Source organism: Equus przewalskii, chromosome 13 (assembly GCF_037783145.1).
Source record: "Equus przewalskii isolate Varuska chromosome 13, EquPr2, whole genome shotgun sequence".
Taxonomy (NCBI): Eukaryota; Metazoa; Chordata; class Mammalia; order Perissodactyla; family Equidae; genus Equus; species Equus przewalskii.
In genome coordinates, this window is record NC_091843.1 from 8,530,106 (window position 1) to 8,545,539 (window position 15,434).

The following is a 15,434-nucleotide window of genomic DNA, read 5'->3' on the forward strand; positions in this document are numbered from 1 at the left end:
TGTTGTCGTGAATGGGATGATTTTGTCTTTTTTATAGCTGAGTAGTATTCCATTGTGTATATATACCACATCTTCTTTATCCATTTTTAAAATTTTATTTTTTGATGAATGGTAATTCTTAATTTTAAACTAGTCTAATTTACTGATCCTTTCCTTTATGTTCTTTGCGTTTTGTTTAAGAAATCTTTGTATATCCATGGTCATAAATATATACTCCTATGTTTTATTCTAGAAGCTTTATTGTTTTACTTTTCACATTTAGATCTATGAGGCACCTCACATAGCATTTTGAGTATGATATGAGGTAAGAGTCAACGTCCACATTTTTCCTAAGGTTGTCTACTTGATCTGGAACATTTATTGACAGGACAGTTCTTTCCCTACTGCACTGTAGTGGCACCTTTGCCATAAATCTGGTGACTGTATAGGTTTGGGTCTGATCGAGTTTGTTCATGTCGCTTACGTGTTTGTATATCCTTATTAATGTTCGTATCTGTTTGTGTCATCAGTTACTGAGAGATGTGTTTCAAAACGTTCCACTATGATTACGGAATTGGTTCTTTCTCCTTTTAGTTCTTACGGTGCTTGGGCTCCAATATTAAATTCATTTGAATTTAGGGTTGTGATAGATTCCTGTTGAATTGCCCCCTCTTTAATTATGAATTGTTATTCTTTATGTCTAAAATACTTCTGGTCTTAATGTCTATTTGATTGGACGATAACAGATCTATACCTGCTTTTAAAAATCTCTATTTTTTAATGTTTTTATGAATATGTTTTCTCATCCTTTTACCTTCAACCTTTTTGGGTCCTTAAATTTGTGTCTCTTGTAAGCAACGTGCATTAAAAAAAAATCCAGATTAATCATCTTTCTGTTTTAATTGAAATATCTAGTCCTTTTGCAGTTTTTAACTCTTATGAATAAAGTTGCATTAAATATTTTTATACAAGACTTTTTGTGGGTATATGCTTTTTTCGTAGGTAAATATCTAGGAATGAAATTGTTGGGTCATAGAGTTGGTGGATAATTTTATTGTTTTTAATTGTTATTGAAGCATAATTTATATACAATAAAAAGAGACTTAAAGTGTAGTTTGATGAATTTCAACAAACACAAACACTGATGTCACCACCGCCCCAAATTAAGATATAGATTACTTCCATCACGCCAACAAATTTTCTTATACATCTCCCCTAAGATGCTGATCTGGTTTCTATTGCCATAGTTTAGTTTTTCCTGGAGTCAGACAATAGATACTCTTTTGTCTTGCTTATTTCATGCCAGGTGAAGCTTTTGAGGCTCATCCATGCTGTTGCATGTGTCAGTAGTTCATTCTTTTACTTATGGGTAGTATTGTACTGTGTGACTATAACCACTATTTGCTTAGGGAACTTTGAGTTATTTCCGGCTGTCTTTTATGAATAAAGCAGCTATGAACATTTTTGTGCAAGTTTTTTTGTGTGTGTGTGGCTTCATTTATTTTCATTCTCTTGGGTAAATACTTAGGATGGAATCACTATGACACAGTGTAGGTGTGTATTTGTAATGAATGCATAACTGATTTCCAGATTGGCGCACATAATTTTATACCCTCCCAGAAACATATGAGATCTGCAATGCTCTGCCTTCGCTGCCAACTGGTTGTATGGTCCTTGAGTCTCATTTTGATTTTAATATGCACGTCCCTGATGAGCCATGATGTTGAGCATCTCCCTCACGCTAGTGTCCATTCATATATCTTCTTTTTTGAAGTATCTCTTCAAACCTATGGCACATTTAAAAAAAAATTGGGTGGCCTGTATTTTCTTATTGATTTGTAGGAGTTCTTTACATATTCTGGATACGAGTCTTCTGTCACATATGTATTGTGAATAATTTCTCCCAATCTATGGCCTGCCTTTCATTTTCTTAATGCATTTGTTAATAATAGTGAATAGTTCTTTGAAGAAAAGAACTCCCTAAATGCTGAACAATGTTATTCTGGACATGGGAAAAATGCTTATGACATCTTGTTGGATTAAAAAAGGAGGATACATGGGCCGGCCTGGTAGCGCAGCGGTTAAGTTCACACGCTGCGCTTCTCAGCGGCCCGGGGTTCGCCAGTTTGGATCCCAGGTGTGGACATGGCACCGCTTGGCACACCATGCCGTGGTAGGCGTCCCACATATAAAGTAGAGGAAGATGGGCAACGGATGTTAGCTCAGGGCCAGGCTTCCTCAGCAAAAAAGAGGATTGGCAGTAGTTAGCTCAGGGCTAATCTTCCTCAAAAAAAAAAAAAAAAGGGGAGGATACAAAACCATACTTGCAGTATGACCTTAACTATTTAAAAAATCCGCATAGAAAACAAAGTGGAGAGAAATACACAAGACATTGCTCTAGCTGACCCTGGGTAGTGAGGTTATGCTCTCCTGCAATTTTTTTTCATTGGTAAATACACACAACATAAAAACGTTTTAAAATTGTGGTAAATACACACAACATAAAACTTACCATTCTCACCGTTTTAAAGTGTACAATTGAGTGGCATTAAGTACATTTACACTGTTGTGCAACCATCCCCACTATCTAATCCCAGAGCTTTTTCATCACCCCAAATGGAAACCCCAGAATATTCAGCAGTCACTCCCTCTTCCCTCCCCCCACCAGCCCCTGCTGGCAACCACGAATCTGTTTTCTGTCTCTACATGCCTGCTGTTTTTAAAAAATATACATTTGTTTTATTTTTTTCTGCATTTCGGCTAGTGAGTATGTGCTTTTATATAAGTAAAGCAGAAACCAAGAACAACAAAGGGTGTCTTACAGAGGGTAACAAGTAAGTTAAACGAACTGATGCTAAGCTCTGTCAGACGGAGCGAGGCCGTAGCCTTCATTTTGTGACAACAGCTAAATGCGTTCAGCTCTGACCGTCCTGCAGGCCCCGCTCGCACGATTCTTCGCCCACATCTCCTGCAACCACTGGGCAGCCAGCTTCTAACATTATATCCCATTTACCCAGGACGCTGAGTCCCCTCCCCAGCTCCCCTTTTCTCTGACTCCCCCACCACGCTGGGAGCTCCACGTGGGCAGAGATCATGTGGGTTCTGGTCTCCGAAATCTTTCTAGCGTCCAGTATGGCCCCGGCTCATCCTTGTGGTCATGAAGCGTGGCGGGGCGAACGAATGCGCGTGCGCATCCAGGACCTTGCCCGGACTCTGGAGGGCACAGGATCAGACGGGTGTCGGTGCAGCCGCGGAGTCAGGGGCAGGCTGGGAGGAAGCGCTGCGAAGGGCCCGAGTCTAGCGCTGTGAGAAAATATCTGGACGGTACATTCATTGCGTCTCTCACGGCTTTAATGACCAGGGCGGGAGGAGAGAAGTAATAGCGAGTGACATTTATATAACGTGTTACAGTTTACACAGCTCTGGCATGCACATTACCTCATTTAATCCGGAAGGAGCATAGGGTGGGGCTTCAGCACGAGGCCCGGGGTTGCCTGTCTGAGTTTGCACCACTTGCTAACTGGGTGACCCTGGAATATTTACGTACCCGCCTTCCCATTTCCTTCCGCGTGCGAAGAAGACACTGATAGTACCTGACGCATACGTAGATTTGTTGTGATGATTAAATAACGTAGGCGATGGCCGTAAAGCACTTAGAATCGTGTCTGGAGGTTAGTAAACACTAAATAAAAGTTGGCTGTTATTACTTAATCCTCTCACTAGGCCCTGGAGATGTGTAGACATACCCCATTTTATGGGCGGCAGGCGGGGCTCAGAAGGATGGAGTGACCTGTCTGAGGTCACCGTGGAGCGGTGGGGGTCCCCAGGCAGGGTTGGAGCAGTCTGTTTGACCCCGAAGCCCTGTCCTTTCAGCTCCTTCATGCCACCTCCTCTGACGTGCACTTTGCCTGGGCTCCCAGGTAGAAGTAATTTCTGCCGCAGCCGGCCCCTGCGCCAGGGTGTTAACAAAGATCATTTGTCCAGGGTTGCTGAGCAAGCACTTTACACCCCGACGGAGTCTGAGGGAAATGTAAAGAATTGCTGCGACTGATACTTTAACAAAGTAAATTTTGCCTAGCACCCGTTTCCTCCATTCTGGTAACAGTGCCCTGATTTGTTGCTCCATTCAGCCCATGCTTAGGATTATCTGTGGCTGGAGGGGTGGGTGTGTGAACCGGGTGTGGCCAGTGTGTCTCTTGAGCTACGAGCAGTAGCTCGGGATCCGGCTCGAGTTCTTATCCCAGAGCCACCAGGCTCCGCCACGGGACTTTGATCAGGGAAGAGCCATTGTCGTTCTTCCAGGCAGGCTGAGAGGATGTGAGACAGCCTGGAGCTCCTGCAGCCATCTTGTCACCACAGTGGGGACAGCCGGTCTGAGAACGGGCCAGCCCAGAGGCAGCAGAATGGAGAGCTGGAGAAAGGGGGACAAGGCCCAGCGTCCCCTGGATTTAACTGGACCCGTGTCTAGATCTGCTGGGCCCCTCTGCGTGCTACCTTTTCTAAACCGCCAGGTTTCTGGCACTGTGCTTTACCGTCATTATGCCTCTTAATATCCCAGCAGCCACTCAAAGAGGGCTCCTTTCCCTGCCCTCAGGCAGGAGGCGTGTCCTCTTGGAAATGTCACAACAGAAGGGATTCAGATGCCCCGGAAAGGCGTCTTCTTTGGCTCCATCCCTCACCCTCCAATTATCTTTCTGACAGCCAAATTTGAACCAAATTGGATTTAGTGCGTTTCACAATGTTGAACAAATTTGTGGATTAAGGGAGCAAATTAAATCCATATTTTTATTTGACATCATCAAAAATATGACAAGCAGACTGGAAATGGACCTTCCTGGCCTTGGAATAATTTCAATGAAGCCCAAATTCCTGCTTCCCAAGAGTATTTTTTAAAAAAATCCGCTTCTCACAAAGACCTTTGGGAAGCCGGCCCCAAATCTTACCTGAGACCTGGGATCTGACCCTTGGGCTTAGGCAGGGCCGCAGCTCCTATAGCTGAGATGCGATTCTAGAGGGCCAGCCCCTCTCTGCCCCCACCCATCATTCGTCCCTCTACAGTGTCCCCACTTTCCCCTTGCCCAGAGCCTCGTTTATTTTAAGTGTCAGCATTTTTTATAAGTGGACTAACAGATTTTCATGTTAGCGCTGAAGTGCCCTGTGCCCTCTCTGAACTCTTAGGCAGGCCAATAAATAGATGGTTCATTGGTAATTAATTAGATGATTTTGGCACTTCGCCCAATGGCTTTTATAGCAATGTAGACATTTCTTTTTCCTCGTCTTTGTTTCTTGGCTTCTGGTGGAAAGACAAGCTACACGTGGGCGGGCAATGTGACTTCTCCTTCTCTCTATAGGAACCCAGCATGTAGCAGCATGCAATGAGTATTTATTGCCTTATAATAGCATCTGATTCCTTAATGATAAAATGTGAACTTTTCGAGAGAGAGAGGACGTTCCCGTGGCCGGGCTTGAGGGAGAGAAGGCAGTGAAGCGCACTGGTTTAGTGTGAGGGCTCTGATGCCAGACAGCCTGGGTTTGCATCCTGGCTCCCCATTTATTGATTATATAATTGTAACAATGATGTAATCTCTCTGTGCCTCGGTTTCCCCTTCCGTGAACTGGAAATAACAATAGCCCTTGACCAAGTGCCTGAGATGGGGACGCAGGGAGCATTCTCTAAATGCCGGCTGTCACAATTTTATTATTTCGTCTCAGTAATCCTTATATTCTTAAGAAAGACATATGGCTATCTATAGGTGGTCTCTACCTTATCCAACTTTTGTCTGGATTATCAGATTCTTATCTTTAAAACATGAATTATCGCAATGATTGTGGTTTTTCCTCCCATTATATAAGTTGGAGGAACAGAAAAGAAGCTAACCAAAAGCAATAAAACAAAGGAAAACAGAATGAATCAGTGTTAGCAAGGGAGAAGGGCCTGAGGGAGCATCAGGAGGGCTGCCAAATAGATCTGTTAAGTAAAACAGAGATGACGAGAAAACCAACAATTAAAATTAATTAAGATTTTTCATTGTGATGCTGACCTCATGCTCCAGGTGCCTGAAACAAAGAAATGTGGATAATTGGGTAGTCATGACATTGCTCCAACTGGCCACTTTCCCCTTAACATGAGCGAGCCTGTCTCTCCCACCTGGCCCTCGTGGGCTTGGGTCAGGACCTGAATCGTGGCTCAGCTTCCTCTGCGCTGGAAAGAGGGGAACCTGAGGCCTGGCAGACAGCTTTCCAGCCCTTCTCCCTGGGTCTCATCCGTCAGCCTATCCTGCTGACTATGCTTTCAGGCTGCATCCTGGTTCACTGCCCTTCTCCCATTACCAGCCTCCATTTCCACCTGGAAAGCTGCAGTGGCTGCTGAATGGTCCCTCATTTCCACTCTTAGATTTATCACTCTCTGAATTGCCCCATCATGACTTGTCTACTTGTTTTTTTCTTATTTCTCCCACTAGCCTATAAACTTCTTGTTCACTAGTGGCTGGCCAGTGCGTGGCCCAATCAATACTTCTTGATCGAATGGAAGGAGCTGTGAATAGTTCCCTTCTCAAGCAAAAGACATTTTTCTCTCTCAAAGGGAATTCTACTCTGTAGACATGAAAGTGGGTCCCTTGATAGGTCTACTGGGCAGCATTTTGCTAACCTCATTCAAATAAGACTTCAACCTTATAAAAGGTAGTCATACTCTTCTTTTTAATATTTTAATACACATTTTAATACAAATACTTGTCATTTGTATTTTTCACACCCAGGAACTGAAAGCAGAGAGTGAAATAGTCCCAAATGGGCCTGACCCACTCACCTATGGTCACTCTGGAGGTCAGGCCCTCCCACCCCGTTCTCAGCAAGTGTATTCAGCTGCTTATTTCCTGCTGGCCCCTGCTCAGCCTGGATCTGCCTTTGCGTGTGTGTCTCACACAGTTCTGCTGCCCTGGTATTGACTCTCGGGCTCGAGGAACAAGGGTTGCCATCACTCTCTCCGCCATGTTTGTGACCACCTTGGGAAATGTAACTTGGGTCATCTCACAGGGTCCAGAGCCCCTGATCCGGAAGGGACCCAGGCTGTTCGCTGTGTGAGGGAGCCCTGTTTTGGAGCACTTGGTCCTCCACTCTCCCTCCTGCCACAGCTGAGTGGATCGAGGGTGGCGGTCCCTCAGTCCAAAGGCTGGCCGGTATGGGGCCTGGCTGGCACAGGAAGCTCCAGCTGAGGAGATGAGTCAGTGAGATCCCACCCACTCCCGGCAGTGTGGCCTGAGAAATGTGGACAGAATCACATGGTCAGTCGAAGTTGGAAGGTCATGAAAATGGGAGAAGCCTTGTGGGAGTGAATCTGAGTTTTGAGGAATCAGAATCAGAAGCACTGAGCTGAAGAAGGGATAGACAGAGTGAGGGCAAGGAAGCCACTGGAAGCGGAAGAGACAGGGCAGCCACACGAAGGGAGGCAGAGACCCGAGAGCAGCCAAGTGGAGGTGAAGGCAGGGCACTCAAGGGAAGCCCCGGGAATCGTGCCACGGGGCTCCTGGCGCACCTGGTGAGCTCCTCAGGTTCTCAAAGACCTGCCTGTTCCCGCCTCCACCCTCCCAGGGACGCTCCCATCCCCTCAGATGCTGGCTCCCTCGCTGTGCCACAATAAACCCTCAGTGCCCGAGCCACCCAGAGAGGCTTGCTGTTCTTTATGACTCACAAGCCCATACAATAAGAAGGACCACTGTCGGGGCTGGGGCCACAGCAGCAAGGGCTGTCCCCATGAGGCCCCATGTGTGGGCACCCAGAGCGTGTCCAAGAGCTGTCAGGGCAGTGACCCCTCGGCTCACAGGCTCTGCTCACATGTGTAGGGAGCTTCTATGCCTCAAGGGGCTAGGCTCCAGTTTCTATTTTTGCATGTATCCGCCAATTTATATATACATATATATGTACATTTTATAAAAATATCTGTAACTATTGATAAATAAATGAAAAGAAATAGGATATATTGGAGTATATGGGGAAGCCATTTGGTGTAAAACTAATTCAACCTGACCTTGTTTTTCCAAAAGGCCCTGACGTGGCCTGTTGAGCATGCATTGTACGTCTGCTTTAACCCTTTACAATGTCCCAGAGACAAGAAGGATGCCCCCAAAGATAGGGATGTGGCTTCTCCCCATATCGGCATTTCTTTAAGGATAAGCATCTCTTCCTGGAAACTAAGGATTAATTACCGACCTGCTGAGCTCACCTTGTGACCACTGACCTGCTGACCACCCACCTGCTGTGCCAGCTCAGCCTCTCATGACAGGAGTAAAAGAGATGTTCCTGTCAATGTGATGCATGCTCTTTGTCCCAAGACGGCATACAACCACTCTGTACACCCCACTTCTTTGGTGCCCTTCCTTCCTTGGGGAAGGAAAGCCCTGCGCTATAGTCCTCATACCTGACTCAATAAACTCACCCCAATTTTGATTTATAGGTCGATTATGGATTATTTCATCAACACTATATTATATATAATATAATTACAGATACAGATACAACTGAGACAGGGGCTAGAGTCTACAGTGTGTGTTAGGCTAAAATTGTGTATGGTCAAAATTGTGTCTGAGAACCGTTTAAAGTACCTGTAGAACACACACACACACACACACACACACAAGATTTCGGTTGTATAACTACAACTTTGTATGGTAATAGTAAGTATAAATGCAAGGAAATAGTGCACCCTTCCTCTAGAACTCTTGCTGAAATGTCTACAAATGAGAAAAAACAGATTCTGGTTTCCACCTCCTGCCAAATATTCAAAGTGGCAAAATTGTGACCACAACTTGCAAAGACTTTTCCCATCCCAAGTGGCAGCTGGTTAATTCCTCCCAGCAAATGAATTGCACCATTATCCATAAGTCAGATGTCCTCTGAGATTAGTTTAATTGGCAACCTCATGACTTTCCAAAGATGTGAGGTAGTTCTAATAATTGGCACATGTATGAGAACTCCATTAAAATAGAAAACAAAAGTCACAGAAAGAGGGAAATTAATAACCTAAAAAAGTTATATATAATTGCTATAATGGACAACTGAACTCTGAGCTTCCTGGAAGTGAAGGAAAAAAGGGAAAATCTAATATAAGAATTCTCCTTGTTTAATCAAAATAAATCAAAAGAGAGGTTTCCTCTTGGCACTATTTTAAAAGAGTCACTCATAATTTCGCATAGTGATGAAATAGTGTTATTTTTGCTTGTATACACTATATTCCAGTCCTTGTCTGCAAACAAAATAACAATTCTATTTAAAAAAATATTTGAATAGGGCCAGCCCCGTGGCCAAGTGGTTAAGTTTGCGCGCTCCGCTGCAGGCGGCCTAGTGTTTCGTCAGTTCGAATCCTGGGCGCGGACATGGCACTGCTCATCGAGTCACGCTGAGGTGGCGTCCCACATGCCACAACTAGAAGGACCCACAACAAAGAATATACAACTATGTACTGGGGGGGCTTTGGGGAGAAAAAGGAAAATATAAAATCTTTAAAAAAAATATTTGAATAGGCAAAACATTCACATAGTTTGAAAAAACTAAAAAGTATACAGTGAAAAATTTCCCTCCCTCCCTTCTCATACGTTTGCCCAGTTTCAACTCCCTTCACCCCCCGTTTTTGTCTGCTTCCAGTTTTTATGCATATTCAGTAAGATCATCACCATCATCAACAAGAAAATACAGAATCCTATCCCCGCCCCCTTCTTACGCTTTGATTTCTTTCATTCAACAACGTATTTTGCAGACTTTTCCATGTGAGTAGGAAAGTTTCCTCGTTCTCTTTCAGAACTATGTGGTATCTCATTGTTTGGCTGTACTGTTACTTGGGTACCAGTGCCGTACTGGCATCATTGGAATTGTTTCCATTTTTTCGCTATTATAAACAGTGGCCCCACGTGTATGTAATTTCACGCATGTGCATGTGCATGTATCTATATATGATGAGCCCCTGCAGCAGATTGCTGGTCAGGGCAAATGCCTCTGTGAATCCGATTGCTCTCACCGAATTGCCCTCCACAGGGCTTTTGGCGACCTGTGCTTCTACCAGCAACAGCAGAGGGTTGAGTTGCCACGTGATACCTATACACTCCAGGACCAGTATCCTCCTGTTAAGCTCCAGGGAGGAAGGAAGAGGAATGTGAGAAGGAAAGAACTCTTTATCAGGCACCTACTATATGCCAGACACACTCTATATATACAGGTTCGATCCTCACTGTAATTCTGTGGGGCAAAGTTTCTGTCCCTGATTTTTATGAATGAAGCTTTTTTTTTTTTTTTTGGCGAGGAAGATTGGCCCTGAGCTAACACCTGTGTCAGCCTTCCTCTATTTTATATGTGGGATGCCTCTACAGCATGACTTGATGACTGGTGCACAGGTCTGCGCCCGGGATCTGAACTGGTGAACCCTGGGCTGCTGAAGTGGAGCGTATGAACTTAACCACTACATTACAGGCCTGGCCCCCGAAGGAAGCAATTTTGTCCCAGAGAGGTTAGGAAAATTTGCACAACATTGCAGGTAAGTGGGAGAGAAGGGTCCTGACCCTGGGGCTGGCTCTGAAGCCTGTGTTGGTTCCGGTGCACCAGTCCTGGGGTCCTTCCGACACAGTTTCATGAACCAGCAGTGGCACCAACAGTGTTCTTAGCATCCCAATTATTTTATTTTCTTGCCTTGCTTGAACTTCAAGTGTCACAGCTCAGCCCTCATTAGAGGAGCTCCTGGCAACTCTGTCCTGCCTTCACTTGGCCTCCTCCCTAGTTCCCAGCCCTGGCCCCTCACAAGTGACTTTTGAAGGTGGAGCAGAGTGCCTCGGGGTGCCCCTCTCCCAGAAAGGCATCTAGCCACTCCTCCAGGTCCTGTACCAGCTGCTCCAGCTCTCGCACCTCTTTCTCTAGCTTCTCCAGGAAAACAAGCAGGTTCTCCTTCAACCAGGTCCTGATGACCTTTGCCGGCTCTTCTGAGAGTTCATTGGTCTGGTATTCAAACCCCTGAAAGGCAGACACCGAAGTTGCATCTTGAGCTTTTTCACGTAAGACCTCTTTGTCACTGGTTTCAAAAGGTTCCCTGAGCCTTTGCACATGCTATTCCTATAGCCTGGAGTACCCTTCCCCACCTTCTCCACCTGGCCAGCTCCTACTTATTCTTCAAGACCCAGCTGGCCAATGACACCTCCAGGAAGCCTTCCCAGATTTCCTCAGCCAAGCTTGATGTTCCCTCAGTACCTTCCTGAATATGTTACCTGAGAAGCCACAGGATTCTGGGGGTAGTTACATTCTCTGATCCTTTCTGATACCTCCCAACTTCTTCCTGAAACAGGCACAAACACACCTCTTAGTAAGTGCAAATGAGCAGTGGTTGAAATCAACATGGTTGGTCATCCCAGTAGGATGCAAGTGGGTGGGGGAAGGCAAGCTGTGGAGGCCCCCTTAGCATGTAACCATCTCCAGAATACCTCTCCTGATTCCGTGTGGACTCGGCGCCTCCTTTCTCAGATTCCAGAGTGCTCACCTGATATCCCTGTGCCCACATACAGCACCAAGATGAGCATCGCCAACAGCATCTGGGGGCAAGAAGAGGAGGAGGGGAAGGTGGGTTCCTGGCAGGCAGACGGGCGACCCTACTTCTCTCACAGAGGGCTGGGTGTGGGGCTGCAAGAAGATCGTTTTTCAGAACTTAACTTTGTTCTGGTTATCTAGGTCACATGTGCTTACTTACTACAGACCCTCAAGCATTGCAGAAATAGGTAACATGGCAACTTACTGGCATTTCATTGATGTCTTCCCTCCTTTCTGCCTGCTGAGAAGCAAGGCCCACCTCTGTTCTCATACCTTGCCTCACTTTTAAATGTTTTGTTTTAGATGATCTTTAAAAGGGATCGATTTTATTGTGGTGTAATTTATGAGCAATAAAACACACACATTTTAAATGTACAGTTTGCGTTTTACAAATGTCCATGCCTGTGGACTCCCACCCCAATCAAGATATAGACATTGCCATCATCCTAGAAAGTTCCCTTATGGCCTCTGCGATCACGTCCCTCCTTCCTGGACCCTGCCAGAGGGGACCGCTAACCTGCCCTCTGTCACTGCGGTGGAGTTGTGCCTGTTCTGTGGCCTCATATAAACGGAGCTGCAGAGCATGGCTTTTTTTGTGATTAGCTGCTTTTGCTCAGCATAATGCTGCTCAGATGCCTCCGTGGCTTTTGTGTTCAATGTTATTGATGAGTAATATTATATTGTATGAATACAGAACAATTAATGTCTTCACCTGTTGACGGACTTTTGGGTTGTTTCTACTCTCTTAGCAACTTCTAAATATCCGATATGGTATTATTAACGATGGTCACTGTGCTGTACATTACATCCCCAGCCTCACAGAGTTTGATGGAGCAAAGGGGCTGCATGAAGACACCATGGCTCACTGGTACTTGGGACGGTGCAAGATCATTTAGGAGATTCTGATGGAGGTCCCAGGACCAGGAGGGAGACAGGTGAGTGCCTTTGGAGAGATGGGAGAAGAGAGAGGGGGAGTCTGAATCTGGGAAGGGCCTGGCACCTACTCCAGTGGTGCTCCATGACGTGCCTGGGCAGGCATGGGGGTTCAGATGCACCTGCTTCTGACAGTGTGCATTGGGACGGTGACAGCGTCAGGGGCAAGCAAAAGTGGATAGAGGATTAAGATGGACACAGTGTTGAGTGACATTGAATTTTCCCCAAACGCACCAGATGTGGGCTGAGCCAGATTTAATTTGACTTGAAATCATATGTTTCTTACATACCCAAGTTTGTAAAGCAAGATTTAGAGCTGCGACCACAACAAAGATAAAAGCTGTATATACTCTGCCTCTCCCCAGACCGCTTTCTTGATATATACCAGCAACTCTATTGTTATTAACTTTAAAAAGAAATAGATTACCCAGCAACCATGTGGCTGAGTCTCACAGAGACACTGCTGAGTGAAAGAAGGCAGACAAAAGTGCACACTGTCCATTCTGCTCCATGAAATTCAAGAGCACGTAAAACTCATCCAAGATGACAGAAATCAGAATCGTGGTTGGAGGGGTGTGTGCGGGCTGGGAAGGGCCCTGAAGGAGCCCCTCACGGACTGGAAATGTTCAATAGCTTGATCTGGGTGGCTACTGCCCAGGTGTTCCCACCCGGTGTGAAAGTGAGTGCACTGTCCACCTAAGAGGAGGGCGCTTTTCCCTTTCTCAGCAATGTTCCCTGGGAATCTTTTCCTGTAAGACGCACAGAACCATCCCCTTCTTTACAGGGCACATGAGTATTCTGTGGTCTGCATGCTCTTCTCTTTTCACCCACTCCTCTGCCCATGTGCTTTACAGGTTGATTTCTTCACCACCATGCTCACTGCTAGGTTTCTGTTTTGGCCTCTGGGGAGGCAAAGGGGGAGCAGGGACTAAGATTAAGTTTTCATCTTTTTCCTTTGCGCTGTCTTGGGGCCTGAGCCAAATCATTTCTTCCCTCTGAGCCTCAGTTTCTTCATCTGTAAAATGGATTTTAAAATATGCTGAAAGTTCTTTCAAAAGGAAAGATGGGACTCTGTGGTCGAATCGAATTGGGAAGTGCCGTGGTAAACAAAGTTAAGCGGATTTCCTTGCTGCACGACTTCTCAGAGCCTTCATTATGGGAATGAGCAGTATAAACCTCCAAGAGACGGTGAGGGTCTAAGTGTTCCCCCAACCGCAGAACTCTTTTTGTGATTTTTCTAAAAGGAGCATTCCTGGGGTTTGGTGTTGTGGAATGCTTTAGGAAGAGCTGTGGCGCGCTGGGAGCCCCTCTTGCTATGAGGTCCAGCATAAAGGAGGCACTTGGCGCGTGTATATTAAATGAACGAGCGAACAAATCGTTTGAAAACACGTATAGATCAGTCATCCATTGCTCTGCTGAAAACCCCTCAACGGCTTCTTGTTACCCTCAGAATAAAAGCCATCCCCTTCCAGGAGTGACCCTGCTGACCTGCCCAGCCTTCTTTCACATCCATCCCTCCGTCGTTTCTCCACCTGGGAGCCCGCGGAGTGCAGGGTGTTCTTGCAAAGTGTCCTGGAGTCAGATGGACCGGGTTTCAAATAGTGGGATGTCCTGGCTATGTGGCCTTTTTACCTTTCTGAGCCTCTGTTTACCCATCTGTGAATGAGATTGACAACAACTGCCTCTCAGGAATGTTGTACGTCAGGAAAGAGAAGGTGGAGGCGCCGGCTGTGCACAGAAACGGTTACTGTTTTCCACTTTGACAGAATCCCATGTGAGGTTTGAATTTCAGTCCTGAGAACAAATGCTCTAGGAGCTCGACAATTTGGGTGTGTTATCCTGTTTATTTCAGTTTGTTCATTCATTCATTCATTCATTCAGGACCTATTATGCCCCGAGCACTGTTCTAGGCACTAGGGAAATAGCAGGAAACCAACAACACGCCCAGCGCTCCCGGAGCGCACCTTCTGCTGCAGAGCCGAGGATGAAATAGTGTCCGTGCGGGCTTTGGGAGAAGCGCCCGAGCCCTGTGCTGTGTCCCACAGGGCGGGCTCCAGGGACAGTCGGGCTGAAGTCCCATCCCCGACTGAATGTCTTACTGTCTGTCTGGAGTGGCAGAGGGAGCCCAGACGGGAGGACCACAGCCTGCACCTGGTCTGACCTCACCTGCCTCTTGTCCTCACGGTGGCTGCCCCTTCTCTGTTCCAACAGCTCGGCAGCCACTCGCCCCCTGCTGCCCACCTGTCGGATCGCCATGGCCTTGGTCAGGCTGCCTGCGGGTAACAAGGTGCCCCCACTTGACAGGCAGATGGGCACCCTCGCCTCTCCCTGCCTCTGGTCACCAGGCATCCCTCAGGCCATGTGTTCTGATGTCACAGAAGGTGGGGGACAGTGAGGCCCCCACTTTGTCACCACCCTGATTTTTAGCCCCATCCCTCAGGTTTTCTTCATATAAATATAAAAATACAAAGACCAGAAAGAAATGCATCAAAAGATTATATTTCAGGGTGATGATTTTTCTGATCTTTTTCCTTCCATCTATTCAAGTTTTTAATAAAATGCGAGTTTTTAAATACAAAATGATAAAAGTTATTTTAATTGAAATTTTCTTTGAGATAATTGTAGATTTACATGTAGTAGTAAGAAATAATAGAGCAGAGCCAGTGTACCCTATACCCAGTTTCCCCGATGGTAACATCTCGCATCGCCTGTAGTACGATATCACACCCAGGACACTGCCATTGATACAATCGTCAATCTTCCTCGCATCTCTCCGGTTTCAGTTGCACTCATTTGTGTGTGTATTTAATTCTAAATAGTTCTATCATGTGGGTAGGTTTATGTGTCCACCACTACAGTCAGGATATAGAATTCCCAAACCAGAGGCTCCTTGTGTTGCCCATTGACGCCTGCTGCCCTCCCTCCGCCCCCTCCCCCACTGTCCCTAACTCCTGGCAACCACT

General features: G+C 46.0%; 1 protein-coding gene across 1 annotated transcript; it reads right to left on the reverse strand.

Annotated features, from left to right (window-relative positions):
- Positions 1 to 10,624: 10,624 nt before the first annotated feature.
- Positions 10,625 to 14,859, reverse strand: SMIM23 (small integral membrane protein 23). The gene is made up of 4 exons (XM_008509726.2): positions 14,638 to 14,859; positions 11,492 to 11,543; positions 11,223 to 11,290; positions 10,625 to 10,971 (listed from the first exon to the last, which is right to left on the reverse strand). The coding sequence occupies exons 1-4, from the start codon at positions 14,818 to 14,820 to the stop codon at positions 10,759 to 10,761; spliced, it is 516 nt and encodes a 171-aa protein (XP_008507948.2). The 5' UTR covers positions 14,821 to 14,859; the 3' UTR covers positions 10,625 to 10,758.
- Between the last annotated feature and the right edge of the window lie 575 nt (positions 14,860 to 15,434).

What these genes read in the sequence shown, in the direction of transcription:
- SMIM23 (XM_008509726.2), bottom strand. Translation starts at nt 14,820, where the DNA reads ATGCCTGGTGACCAGAGGCAGGGAGAGGCGAGGGTGCCCATCTGCCTG. An exon ending in ACCGTGAGGACAAGAGGCAG is followed by an intron (nt 11,544 to 14,637) that starts GTGAGGTCAGAC and finishes TCTTGCCCCCAG; the next exon opens with ATGCTGTTGGCGATGCTCAT. An exon ending in TGTGGGCACAGGGATATCAG is followed by an intron (nt 11,291 to 11,491) that starts GTGAGCACTCTG and finishes TGCCTGTTTCAG; the next exon opens with GAAGAAGTTGGGAGGTATCA.